Source organism: Sipha flava, unplaced genomic scaffold, assembly GCF_003268045.1.
Source record: "Sipha flava isolate LNK unplaced genomic scaffold, YSA_version1 103_pilon_pilon, whole genome shotgun sequence".
In the NCBI taxonomy this organism is placed as follows: Eukaryota; Metazoa; Arthropoda; class Insecta; order Hemiptera; family Aphididae; genus Sipha; species Sipha flava.
The window spans coordinates 1,978,845-1,993,312 of NW_020271717.1; the positions used below are offsets into that span (position 1 = coordinate 1,978,845).

Sequence of the window (14,468 nt, forward strand, 5' to 3'; positions counted from 1 at the left end):
TATATTACCTAAAAAAAAAAAATCAACTTTTTTGGCAAAACCATGAACCGATACTAAAATTAATCCGATACCACAAACCGATAAAACCAATACCCGATATTATAATCAAAAGTAGTTTTTGCGGTATCAGTTCAAATATCGGTTTTGAAAATAAACCGATACCGATATTTCCGATACCACCAATATCGGCCTAAACCAAGTATCGGTTCTAGGATCGGCCCACCCCTAATTATTATTACTGCCTTTAACACCTACAACTTAATATATATATTATATTTCATAATGACTTTTGTCCCGTAAATTCGTAAATAAAATGCATTATTAAATTTAAAAAAATATAGTTCTCCGTTTTCACAGGGCCCCTTAAATGAATGAGGCCCTAAGGCGGTCGCTTACTCCGCCTAATGGGTAATCCGGCACTACAGTTACATACTACAGCTACTTCGATTTTATATGAAATTAAATAAAAAACTTTCATATGAAAACGAGGAAATACAGAACTTGGTTAGACCACATAACACAAATGTTTATCCTACGTTGTTTTACTTTTCAAACGGAATACTCATGATGCACATTTAGAAATTTTATAAACAAGTTACAATGGATATTACGAGCCTTGAGCAGCAGTGTATGGATTACTGTAGCTAAGATATATGAGTTGGTCGTATTACTAGTATAGATTTGAAAGCCATGATGAATCATCAAATTAAAAAAACAATTCAAAACGAAGGTTAAAATAATGTACAACATAGTACTTGTTGTGCATTTTATTACAAAACCACTCTAATTCAAATAGTTTGTGTAATAAAAAAAATAGTATACTTTTGTATTTTACAAGATATAAACCAAAACTATTGTTCCTAATAATTTCATAAAATAAATATTTACAATTCAAATAAATTCTATTAAAAATTGTTTAATTAAAAACATTTAAGTACTGTTCAAGACTGATTTCCAATTATTTGTATGCGATACTGTATAAGATTTTGTTAAACTACTGATTAAAGAAGTTGTATGAAAAAAAATATTATTTTATAACCAACGTATTGGTTTGTTATTTGTTTAGCCTCCATAAGAACATACATGTTTCCATCATCCTCACCGACGATATTTTAGAAAATTATTTTTCAGATATTTTTTTCGTAATTTCTTTAAATTTGTTTGTTTATTATCAGAATTTGTTCGACAATGGTTCTTATACAATATCAAAAACTATGAGAAGGTGTGGGGGACATAAATCAACAGCCATATTAGTTTAAATACCTCATTTTTTTTACGATCATATTGTTTGCTATTTGTTTGAATTTGAAAATTTAAATAATCTTCTCTTTATCCCTACTCTCGTAGTTATAAACAAAAAATCACTGCTTATTTGTATTTTATTATGTATATTTGTATGTGATATTGCGTGTATTTAACTCATTCAACAAAATAAACAATGGCAGCAGAAAAGTAGTATTGTTCAAACAGAACCTCCTCTACTGTCGGTTAAACAAGAGGGGGAAAAAATTGATAACAAATTAATTGAAATACAAAATAACAAATTTAAATTACTAAAATATGAAAATAAAAATAGTAGATACATTAAATCAATATAACAAATATGCATTCATGATATACGGACATACGTAGGTATATCATACTTAATATATCATACCGACATACCTAATAACCAGGGCTCGGAAGTTCTAGCAAATGCATATTTTTATTGGTTCGTCCTAGAACATCCAAAGTAAGATACAAATATGTTTCACACTTCTCTGATGTCATACACGAAATTTTATTTTGCTATTTTTTGCATATTTACGGTTTTTACTGTTATTTTGCTAATTTTAGGTTTTTAGTGCTACTTTTGGGTATATTTTCACATAAATACATATTATAGGAGGTATTTTGCTAATTTGGAGTTATAAATGCTGTTAATGGGTATATTTAAGGAAATAAACACATATTGTTGAAAAACTAAATTACCTACCAAACAGCCGCCTACGAATATGTGTACGAAAACAAATTGTTTTATTTTAAGATGTTACGCATCCGGAATAAACGGCCTTAGACCGTTGTTATCGTCGATTAAATAGGACAATTCCGTTCATTTCCAATAATTTAGTTATTTTTAAAATTGTATCAAAATATGAACTGCAGTTATCGAATTCGTCGTATTTACGTAAGATACGGCGTTATCGCCGTACGTAAAGACCTATGATTTTATTTTAGTTGTCTGCGTTCTGCCGTCATTTGCGTGTTGCGTGTACGTTTGATCGTGAACTATCGTATTTATGGTGTTTAAAAATGCCTAAAGTTAAACAAAATTTGTCAAATTGGCTCCAAACCTATGTTAATTTATATGGTCCTAATATTTTTTCAATTGATAAAAGTATATTATTTTGTAAAATTTGTGAAGTCAAAGTTAATTCTAATAATAAATTATTAGAAACTTAATTGGTAAATAGTACATTTTTAATATAGGATATATCTGCCAAGTATTCAACAATAGTTGATTATGACTATCCAGTGGAAAATATCTAACAATTAAATGCTTTATTAAGTCAATGGGGATTAAATTGTTTATAAAAAACATGTTTAAGTAATTTTAACATTGTTCATAAATACGGTTCTAAAATGTTAAATTTGTATATTTTATTTTCTATGTACTGTAGTCTTCCAGAACAGATTAAACAAAATTTAAAAGGCTACATCAACCCAGGAAATAATGAAAGAATTGAAGAGCTATAAGATAGCAATAGGTTATAAATTAGTATGTAAAATTTATTTATTTTATTAAATTTATAAAAAAAATGAGTTAATTTTAAGCAATCAGATTCTAACTGTATGACATGTAAATAAGTATTAAATTTTATTAATTATGATCAATATCATAAGTAAATAATAACAAAAAGTAGGTAGATAATAATTTATAAACATTGATAAAATTAATATACACCTATTAATATAGGTACCTATAGTATAAATTGTAGCTCATGTTTTACATTGTAATTATATAAGTACCAAATAATATAACCTAACTATCAAACTATCTAACTAATAAAATATTATAAATCTATTTATCTGTATAGATGTATAATGTTATTTAAAAAGATGACACATTAAAAACATCAACTAAATATCTTTGCTTGTTGAAATTTTTACTATATTTTGAATATTTTAAAAGATTTTGGTACTATATACATTTTTTAATCGTTCTTTACATAACTTAAAAACTATGACATAGATGAATAGGTATAGCCTACACATATATATCTATATACTGAGTATACCTTATAGTGTTTATTACATCTATACAGTTAGAACTATATCATGTAAGATTACTAAAGCATGATAAATCAAATAAAAATAAAAATAAAATATAGTTTCATTCTCGTTAATTTTTTATTTGTTTGCTGTAAATTGGTTTTAAAATACAAATAAAAATTTTTTGGTTAGAAGTATTTATCATGACTGTAACAAAATGTATATTTCATAATTATTTACTTATTTATTGCGAAGGAGCTAGAACTTTTAAAACAATTGATTCGGCCTTAATTAGAACACACGTTAACTTCGTATTATAAATTTGTTTTAAAAAAGATGATGTTGATATGAATTATGTACAGTTTTATGAAATTAAAATATCCCTTTTTGAGTCGTTATATGTCTACCATACTTTCGTCAATGGATCCATTCAAATTATTCATTGAAAAATAAAAAATTACCTTTTCATGTTATGCTGCAGTAAATAATGACAATAAATGTTTTTTTGCTTTAGTAGTATGTTGTTGTATTTCTCCAAATCCACCACGTTCTAAAGAATATACCGATTTACATGTTATACAAAACACTTCATCTAAGAAAATTGTGATTCTAAGTTTGTTGAAATATTATCGCCTTCTTTTTGGCATTTTGAGAAAAAAATGTTTTTGGAATCCTACTGTTTATTTTAAATTACGCCACTAAGCCAAACACTACCACTACGACGTACATTACGTATAGAAATATTAAAAACCAGTTACATTTACAAATGTACATAGATATGATATTGTGAATTATATATAAAATATAAATATATACTATAGTCTGCAACATGCACACATTTGATAACGAATTAGCTATGACTGGTGGGATTGTACTATTAAACAATTATTAATAGATAAAATCAAATTATACGAAAATATAATAATTATACTAATATGTACGGTTTACGTCACTGATAACAAGGTGACACAACAATTATGGCCCAAACAAGAATCCAAAAATACCACTGAAAAGTATAGATTCTGATATTCTATTAAATAATATTATACAAAAATATCGTGAAAAAACGATTTTCTTATAAAATAAATGAACAGTAAAAAAAAAAAGGGGGATTAATTCAGCACAGGCTTGAAAACAGAGGTGATTTGAAATTTTTCAGTTGGTGGTTCAAGAATAGTTAAAACCACCCACCCACCTATCTAAAAGTCACACTGCAAAACCTTATTTAATTTTATCATTTTTTTTTTTTTTTTTTTACTATTATTATTTATACTAAAATTTGCTAATTTTGATAATTGATGTATTAATTACTGAATTCTAAATAACCAAATAAACAATTTGACATCATAAACCTATAGATATAAGATAAAATTAGTTTAATATAATAATCTAGCGGACAACATGTTGCATGACTAACTAACTTTAAATTAATCATGAGGCATTGTATTTCATTGTTTTCTTTAATAAGTAGGTAGGTATATACTTTAATTATAAATGTATAATAATAAATGTTATCTTTATAGTTTTATATGATTAAATAACACAACATTTAATCAATATCCATAATATTTGATTTAAATATTGTTATTTAATGACTGTCTGAATAATATAATTTAAAATGTTTATTAATTCTTAAAGAATATATAAATACTATAACTATAAACATACCTGTTTTGTCAGGAATATTAAGTACCGTAAATTAATTTGATTTCTCCTTATCTCCTATATAAGTGTTTAAATATTTGGTTCCACCACAGCTACTTGCATTTGATACATTTAAAATTACCATTATTAACAAGACATTCTAGTTCCATACAACTTTTAGGTTCCGGTTTCGTTAGGGACACTATAAGTAATAGTTTATTAGATAATTAAAGATCTTAATAACTTATTGACATAAATTTAAAATTTTAAGAAAAAAAAATTTATAATTGCATACTTGTTTTGTCAAAACTCAGTACAGCTGGTAAATTCGGTTTCTCTGGATCTTGGTTATCTACATTTGAATATTCAACTTCCATACAGCTATCAGCATCTGGTTTCTTTAGACACACTATATAAAACTGATCAATATAAGATAACATATTGTTATTATTTATACATAATAAATATAGTTATATTAGGTCATAAGCTATTAGGTACCAATGTGAATAAATACATTTATACATAAACCATATTTCATGTAGGGTCCCTATTTTAGAACATATTTTGATATTCGTAGATTTAACAATAAATGAGAAAAATTTTGATTTGATTTTAAGTGACCATAAACCCAGTAAATAAAAATTAATAATTTACTTAATGTTCTTAACATAATTCTAAACTAAGTACATAATATAACTATGGTTAAGGTTAATATATTTTTACTAACTAAATTAAATAGGTAGGTACTAGAAAAATAGAATTTATTTCAGTCATTCACAAAATTTACAAACTAAAATCTAAATATTTAAAAAAAATTAAAATTATAAATCAGATACTTACCTGAGGTACAAGGTTTATTTATTTTAATAAAAAAATTTAATGTGTCCAGGCTTTTATTTGCCCCTTTAAATTTCATTTTGCATGAATTAACATGCCGATTCCAATTTGTGGAATTAATTAATAACGAGTCTATAATAAAGTGGACACTACAATATTAATCTAAAACGTAGACAAATAACATTTCCGAGAAAGACCCATAGGCTATAAATAATTATTTTCATTTAGTCTGTGGAATAACCATGACTGCGATTACATTATCTCTTTGGTTCACATATTTTAAAAGAAAACACTGGATATCAGTGGCAAGTGCAATACCTCGTGTAAGAAAGGCCTTGATTAATTTGTCCCTGGGGCCCTTGATTTATCTCCTCGGCCCTGACAACTGGACACAAAGTTGAAATATGAAAAAATCCCCGTTATTATTACGTTCCTTAAGAAATTAAGTATTAATTTAAAATATAAAAAAAGTTATTATTGTAAATTGTATACATGTATCAGTCAAAATACAAGCCGATATACAGGTTCAACTTCCTCTCCTCTAGAACTTTTCGGTGAAGATTTCATCAAGTTGCAAACTCCTTAGTTAGTCTAAAGTTTCTTCAAATAATTTTGTGAGAGTGGCCATTTTTTATCGACATTTGTGATATATTGCTTTTCTTACTGATATTATGTCATTACACATAATTATAATAAACAATTCTAACTTCCTTAGTTCCGATCTTATTATCTTAAGAAGTTTGTACGAAAGAGATTATTCTGCTCGTCGTTTGCAGTTTTCTCTGAGAACTTGCATATCAATTTTTGATTTCGTATCTTCAGTATGATTTTGACTACCCAAGAAGTCATAAACCACAGTTTTCTCAAGTCCAGAATAAATATGCATGGTACAATTTTTATCTTTTGAACATCTACACTTAAAAACCCGTCTTTTTTCCTACACCCGACAAACCTCTACTTCATAAAATTCACTACTGACAATTGTTTACCTCGCTTAAAATTAATTATTTGTATATGTAAACCGATCATTTTTCGACAGTACAAAACAATGTTTATAAGTATAAAGTATGTCACTAACTAAATGCATAATGCAAAATTATAATCTGTGTATGTCATTAGTGTGTTTAGACATGGTGGCCGAGGGGGCACAACAAATTTTTAAATCATGAGACTTATTTTTTTTTATTTATTAAACATGAATAATAAAAATACATTTAAAACTCAAATAAAAACACGTACATGAACTAAACTGTACTGAAACTATCGGTTCCTAGGTAATGAGTACAGATCACATGACTTTTTTATCCTGGCATGATTTAATTGGAGGCACATTCCGTCGGAAAAACATCGTGCCATTTTCGTTAATTTTTAAAAAAAAACACTTACATGTTTTATGAGTACTCCATATCCACTTAACTACAGTATTTGCTAACGATTTCTGTTGATGGAATTTCGTACCTTCAACGATTATCATAGGTTTGTCTTTCTCACCTACCACTGTTTCATATTCAATATCAACCATACTGCAATAAATAAAAGAACGGACGAATAAAAACGTAAAAAAAAAAAACAACCGAAGCACTTCCGTGAATTGCTGAAGAATAACTGACGCCTCATATAGTCTCATGTTTCCATATTAAAACGATTTAATACGATTTCGTAATGCGGAATATCAACTATTAAACTATTATTAGAATGCCGATTAAGCGATAACGTTATGAGCTCTACTACTATAATATAATACTATATAGTAACTAAGATATAGATCAGTGGTAATAAAATACGATAAGAAAATTATGTTAAACTTTTGTGTTACACTGATATAGGTGGATATCCATTATCATTTCTACTTAGCCGGGACGGAATTCGGTCATTTTCAGTAGCCCGGCAATTGCCATTTATACTAAGTAAAAAATGTTAACTTTTTCCTGCATAAATTTCCAAAAAGTTACTTAAAGTCCTAGAAATTTACACTTGGCGCAGTTACGCCTATCCACTAACGATGAGATGTTTCAATGTTCATATTTAATTATCAATACACTTTATAACTTATAATTATTATCATGAAGTACGTACAGTTCTCGAGTGAATGTAAAGCAGCTCGGTATTTTAGGTCGATCCAATACACGAGTAAATGTAGATAGGTGCGGAAATTTGTATCCGACCGATTTTGATTGTTTGATAGATTCAACGTCGTAGAAATTATGTAAAATTAAACTACGAAAATATAATTGTAAATACGGTAAAACTTCATATTTTTTAATGTTTAGTATTATATTTTGATTTTCACTTATATTCAATGGAATAAACATGTTGTTAATTAAAATTATCTACAAAAAAAATATGTAAGAAGTTCCCACTTTTGAAAACTATGTTTAATAATTATGCGTAGGTACAAAAAATATTAAATAATTTCCAATACACTACGAATCACGATTGTAAAATTTATGATTGCAGTAAAAAAAAATACATGCGTACAATATTGAAAATCATCTATAGAATAAGTGATAAACATGCATTGTAAGATAGATTGTAATTTATAGTTTAACACTGTGGTAAAAAAATTGTAATGCACAGTTCGCAACATGTCAGTTCAACGTCTCGATAAGTGTACGGCGACTAAACGAACTATTGATGTATATAGATACTGTGTCATCAATCATCGCTATATCATTATTACGATGAAATAGCCTTTGAATTACTGTGCGTGCGCATTTCATAATAGTATATTTATTATAATAAATTGGTCATGGTTATCGCCGTACATGCCTATGACTTATGTTGTAGTGCCTGGCACGATTATTGATTTTGATTCCAATTAACATGGCTCATACAAAATGAAGCGAAGCCCCTCGCTCAATATGCAGTACCTTGACAATTATAGCTGTAGTCTATGACCGGTAAATAAATTGTGCCCAAACTAAATAATAATTTAAGTTTACTAATAACAAGTTATTTATAATTTCTTACGTGTTAATGCCCGACGTAGAACCATTCTGAATATTTTTAGGGGAAAATTAATTCGGGGGCTGTACCGACAAACAATATAAAAATGTAATGTTTTATTATGTAATACATCGTTACGGTTCCACGGATCAGTCTAATTGAGTTGCAATGACCGATAACCCGATGACGCGGGTGGTACGTTAGGCCTGATAACAAGCGCTTTTTCTGTAGGGACGGGGAATTTGCTAACATTTAACCCGATTCGAGGGCGATCTGTCGATATTTACCCAATAAATTGGATAAATTTATTTGTAATGCTAAAACCAATTTATGGGTATCAAAATACTTTTTTATGATTGTTTCCTGACTTTTTACATGTTTTTCCAAGTCTGATGATTTGAGTACATAAATTATATTTATGAAGTTTTTATTAATTTTATTCACTTTGAAATAACAATTTTAATGGGGAAACAAATAAATCTATGAATTTAAAAACTAACCAAAACGCTTCAAATTTTTAAATGAAATTTATTTAACAAAAATAATTATGTTTGACAGTAAAAAAAAAATATTTACCCAAATTCATGGTGGGTAAATATTATAGTGGGCAATTACCCGGTAAATACCCAAAATTTTTTCCTACCCTTCGGGTATTTACCCACGGCACATCAGTAGTCGAAGCATTGTCGTCGACAAAACGTGTACGAGCCTCAAACAAACAATGCGTTCGCTAATGAATTATTCGATGTACGGCATATATATTATACGGTACGAGGTAAGTTATTTCCGGTACCCGATAGACGGGCGAACGCAACAGTAGTGCGCGTCCGTACCGGTACCGATTTTTCCCGGTGCCAAACGAACGAAACGAATTCGTACTGCGAACAACATTTCTTCCGTCTACCGGTTTCGTGCGCTACGACGGTCTCCCGCACCGCGGTGCATCACGTAATCGTCATCGTCATTGTTTCGTGATGTTCCTTTGTCGTGCAGCAGCTGTTTTTTTTTCCAAAAGGCCGTTACGCGCGTGCGCCGACGTCCCCTCGCTCGGTCGCCCCGTTTCGTACCGCTCGCACGCGCCTTCCATCACCTCTCACCCGGTCCACCCGCCCTACCCACGCCGCTTACTCTAGCACGCTCGCTCGCTCGTTCGACGCACACAACAACAACAACAACAACAACAACAACAACATCAACAACAACGAAATTAATATTACCCGCACGCGCGCGCCGTTGGTCTCGCACGCTCGGATTGTGCGCGAAAAATTAAGCGCACGCACGCGCACACCGATGGTGTCCGGTGCCCGTAGCGTTGCGTCGTTGGTGCGGGCGAAACGGGCGAAGCGGGCGGTGGCGGTACCGCCGTTTGAAAATATTACGGGAAGCGAACCCGTACACACACATACATCTCTGCGATAACGCGACGGCGGTACCTACGGTGTGATTGTGTGGTAATAACAAGAAATCAAATAAACAGTCAAGGTCAACCTCTCGCGCACCGATTTACGTAGTTTTGTTTTTGTTATTATTAGACGTCAGCGGCGCTTGGCATCGATTGTAAATTGTGCACCGAAATCTTGGCGGTCGTTTTATCGCGTCCTATTTTGCCGTCTGTGTGCGTGCGAGCGTCCGTCCGTGCTTGTAAACAAACAAGAAACGTTCATTGGACAACTAACACGAACGAGCCCGAAGTTATTCGTTTCATTTGTACACGCTTTTTTTGTACGGCGTCGTCCTGCGCGTTAGACGACTTACGTTGTTTCATCTGCGATCCCTCCGTTCGTCAGGGCTTTCGCGCGAATCGATAACGCCATTAACGCTCTGCCCGTCGATTATCGTTCACTAGCGGCGCTGCACCGTTGCTACAGACGAAGTCATCTGATCATCTGGTGACCGCAAATTACAAGAAGATGAATCGACCCGTCCGGATATCAGGCGACGTTATTGACGTTATTTACTGTTCTCGACAACAACAGTGGCATCGTCTGCAGAACCGAACAGTGTAAGAGGCAAAAGCGGTACGTATCCAGTTACAGTATCCGTTAACAATGAAGTTGTTGGAGAGCTCGCAACTGAACGACTTGTCAAGGGCACTGTGCGTGGACCGAGGAGACGTCAAAGTCTTAGCTAGGTGCTTAAATTGTTTATTCCTTTTCATATATTTCTTAGTGTTCATTCCCATTGCTCAAATCTATTAATATGCCATGTTAATTGTTTTTGATTGTTACAATATAGAATTGAAAGTTACTCGTGTAAAATGGTGGGCGATGAAAAACATAAATACAAGAAGTTTTATTCCCAAAGTGGCACACAGCCAGGTGACCTTGAAGCACTGGGTTGTTCGCCCAATAGTGATCCAAGATATAGCAGAAGGTAATTAAAAACATTGCATGTATATTTTCATTTGTTTAACAAAATTACATAATTTGACCCACATAATTTTATACTATTGCCCATAAAATCTAAAATATACAGTGATTATGTTTATAAATAAAACAGTGAAACTACTCGTAATATTTTAAGATTTTTAATTAGTCTTAACATTTGAATTTGTTTCAAATAATGATTCTGTTCTATTTTCTAATATAATTTCATAGTTATAAATTTGTCTTTTTCTTTTTCTTGTTTGATATTAATTTCACTTAACTAAATAATTTCACGGTAATTTATTATTTTTACAATTTTAAATATTTTTGAACAAAATTCCTTTAAATATATGATAAGTTTCATTTATACAAATGTTATAGAAATTACTGAACAACAATTAAAAACTGGTATACTTACAGGTAACATATAGAAATATAAATGTAAAATATTTAAGTTATAAAGTCTATATCTATAATATAGACTATAAATAACTTATTATCATGTTATAACCATAGTAGTTACTTTGATTATTCTGTTACTCGAATATTCAATACTTATTTATTAATTATTATGTATTAAATATTAATGTATTAAAACTACAGTTAATAGTTTTTAATTTTTATCAATATTTTCCCTCTCTCATTAATTACTTGGCAATATAAAAAAACCTTATTCTATATTTTTATTTGAGTAGTCTTTTAGGAGTATTTTTAAAATAAATAATTATTTATTTTTACAATTATATTTTGAAATCATTTGTGTATTTTATTCAATTTTTTTTTTATATCAATTTATTACTTTATTTATAAAAAAATTTTCTATATGAGCAAAGAACATAATATTCATTTTTTTTTAATTTGAAATTAAAATATATAAAAGATTATGTTTACTTTATAGTTTGAGTGTATCTGGGGATGAAGAAGTATTACTATGTGATACAATATCTCGTAAATCTTTGTTTTACTTGATTGCCACACTTAATGCCACATTTGCTCCTGACTATGATTTCACAGATGCCAAGTCATCAGAATTTAGTCGAGAACGCAGTTTACAGGTTAGATATAAATTGTAAATTCTATTAGTATAAATATAAATTTATTTATCATATTAAATTAAGTCTTCTCTGATATCAATAATATTAAGTAAAATGCATAAATAAAATATAGATATTTCATAAATGAGATAATTAATTTAATAATTCAAAATTTTCAGTTAAATAAATTTAATAACATGATTTTAGTATAAAAATATATAAATAAATAATATTAAATTAAAATAGCTCTCAAAATATCTTTTAACAATGAATGTGAACATATCTTCACCTCAGTTCAAGACTGCAATAACTCAAATTATGAAACTACTGGTTCTAGGATGAAATAAACAACCTCTAGAGATGAATAATGAAACTAAAAGTTATTGTGTTTTAGAATCGAAATCGTCGTAATTTTGTAAATAATATTATGTAAATAACTCAATTTGGAATATTTTCGAGTTATTACTATCTTAAACTGAGGCGTCGATATCTCAATAATAGTTTTTTTTGAGTTATTGCAGTCTTGAACTGAGGCGACGATATGTAATCTTATATAAATTAATTTATTATTTTTAAATTTGTAAAAACTTTAACTCAAATATATATTTCTACTTAAATATTAGTAATAAAAGACAAATATGATTAAAATTAAATTGATAAAAGTATTTTAATAGAAAAATAGGTTAATCATTTTTTTTTTTTTTTTGATCTAATGTTTTATATTAGTGAGTATATTACTTGTTGTACTAAACTGATAAATTTTAGAGTCTTAATTATTTATTTTACACTATTACTTAATTTATAATATTGAATATATTTTATTTATAGTTATATTTTGAATTTTAGGGACCTTCATTTCTGAATTGAAATGTTTCTAATTTATTTAAAATAAAGTTATTATTTTACCTTCTAAAATGTAATATTTTTGTATATAATATTTTTAAAAATATTATTTAGTGGGTAATGCGAGATGTGGATAATAACTTATCAGCAGTTATAGTTGAACCTACCTTATCAGCATCCTGTAATAATTCCAATCAAAATATTATGATGGCCCACTTACAAAGTGCTGCTTCTACCAAAAATTATTCACAGTTACGTGACAAGCTATGGGAAGTGATAGACAAAGAAATTGGAATGTCACAATGTGACATTTACAGGTAATAATTTTTTAACTGAAAATTAAAATATAAATATTTATTTATGTTATTTACAGTTATACACCAGACATGCGTTCAGATCCATTTAGTGAAGATGGATGTCTATGGTCATTTAACTATTTTTTTTACAACAAAAAACTAAAACGAATTTTATTTTTTACTTGTCGTCGCATAATTAGGTGAGTTATAAAAATTAAATTATTTGCATTTATATAACTATCAAGGAATTTTTATTATATTCATATTTATAAACTATTTACTTCAAAAATAGAAATGTATTTTGTACATTGTACTTGATAGAGGATTATTAAATAAACTGAATTCATTTTTTGAATTTTAGTTCTTCATACCCAATGGATTTTGATGGATCAATAGGAACTGGATCAGACTCTATGTTTCAATCTGACTATTATGATGATGAAAGTACTGATAATAATAGGCGTTATAGAGAACGAAGTCCATTAACTAGTAGCCGCCGTTAAGTAAATATAATGGTAACTTGGTGGTCGAATCAAAACAAAAATTATCTTTTTTTTATGCTTCTAATATATATTTAGTTTCCATTGTTCAAATACTATTACTATGAATACAGCTTTTATTTAAAAAAAAACAAAAAAAAATTCTGTATATTTATGTACAATCATATTTTTTCATGATATTTACAGAATACTCTTATTTTAAATTTTACAGTAATTATATATTATATATAAAATACCGGCCCTATCCTAACATTCTTTCTTATTATTTGTACACTTAAATGAGAACCCATATACTTTTTGTTAAATTGTATAATTTAAGTGATGAAAATTGTTTCAAAATATTTAGTTCCTTAATATTTATTTAATATATTATATTTATTCAAATATAACCTGATATAATTAATGTATAAAAGTAACAAATAACTTGATTATTTATTCAATATTTATATTGGTACATCACTTTTTCTGGTATTAATATAAAAAAATAACATTGAACAAATTTGAATAATACAAAAAAAAAATATTTTTTTAAATTTATTAAAAATAAAAATAAACTGTAATGGTTTGTTAGAATATTAATATCTTCAATATAAAAAATTAGTTATTAATTTTAATAAAAATATTAACTAATTAAAAAGTCTTGATGAACTAAAAAATTTTAATAAAACTATTTTAATGTTTTAATTGTAAACCACAATGATTTCCTAACAATCTATCATATTAATTTTATAAGCTTTATTTCTTTAATTG

The 14,468-nt window shown here is 28.4% G+C and overlaps 2 protein-coding genes across 3 annotated transcripts; one reads left to right on the top strand and one right to left on the bottom strand.

Moving 5' to 3' along the window:
* Window positions 1-3,081: 3,081 nt before the first annotated feature.
* LOC112682360 lies at window positions 3,082-8,777 on the bottom strand. 2 transcript variants are annotated; one of them, XM_025552936.1, is made up of 5 exons: window positions 7,810-8,087; window positions 7,120-7,256; window positions 5,192-5,305; window positions 4,921-5,098; window positions 3,082-3,802 (listed from the first exon to the last, which is right to left on the bottom strand). In XM_025552936.1, exons 1-4 carry the CDS (start codon window positions 8,043-8,045, stop codon window positions 5,010-5,012), a joined length of 576 nt encoding a protein of 191 aa, XP_025408721.1. In that variant the 5' UTR covers window positions 8,046-8,087; the 3' UTR covers window positions 3,082-3,802; window positions 4,921-5,009. The 2 variants fall into 2 exon arrangements, with proteins under 2 accessions (XP_025408721.1, XP_025408728.1); XM_025552943.1 differs by lacking the exon at window positions 7,810-8,087 and adding an exon at window positions 8,704-8,777 and having other exon boundaries at window positions 3,083-3,802.
* A 1,003-nt stretch (window positions 8,778-9,780) lies between these two features.
* Window positions 9,781-13,881, top strand: LOC112681916 (repressor of RNA polymerase III transcription MAF1 homolog). Its single transcript, XM_025552280.1, has 7 exons — window positions 9,781-10,130; window positions 10,212-10,810; window positions 10,915-11,052; window positions 11,944-12,100; window positions 13,037-13,239; window positions 13,296-13,418; window positions 13,580-13,881. Exons 2-7 carry the CDS (start codon window positions 10,728-10,730, stop codon window positions 13,719-13,721), a joined length of 846 nt encoding a protein of 281 aa, XP_025408065.1. The 5' UTR covers window positions 9,781-10,130; window positions 10,212-10,727; the 3' UTR covers window positions 13,722-13,881.
* The last annotated feature ends 587 nt before the right edge of the window (window positions 13,882-14,468 follow it).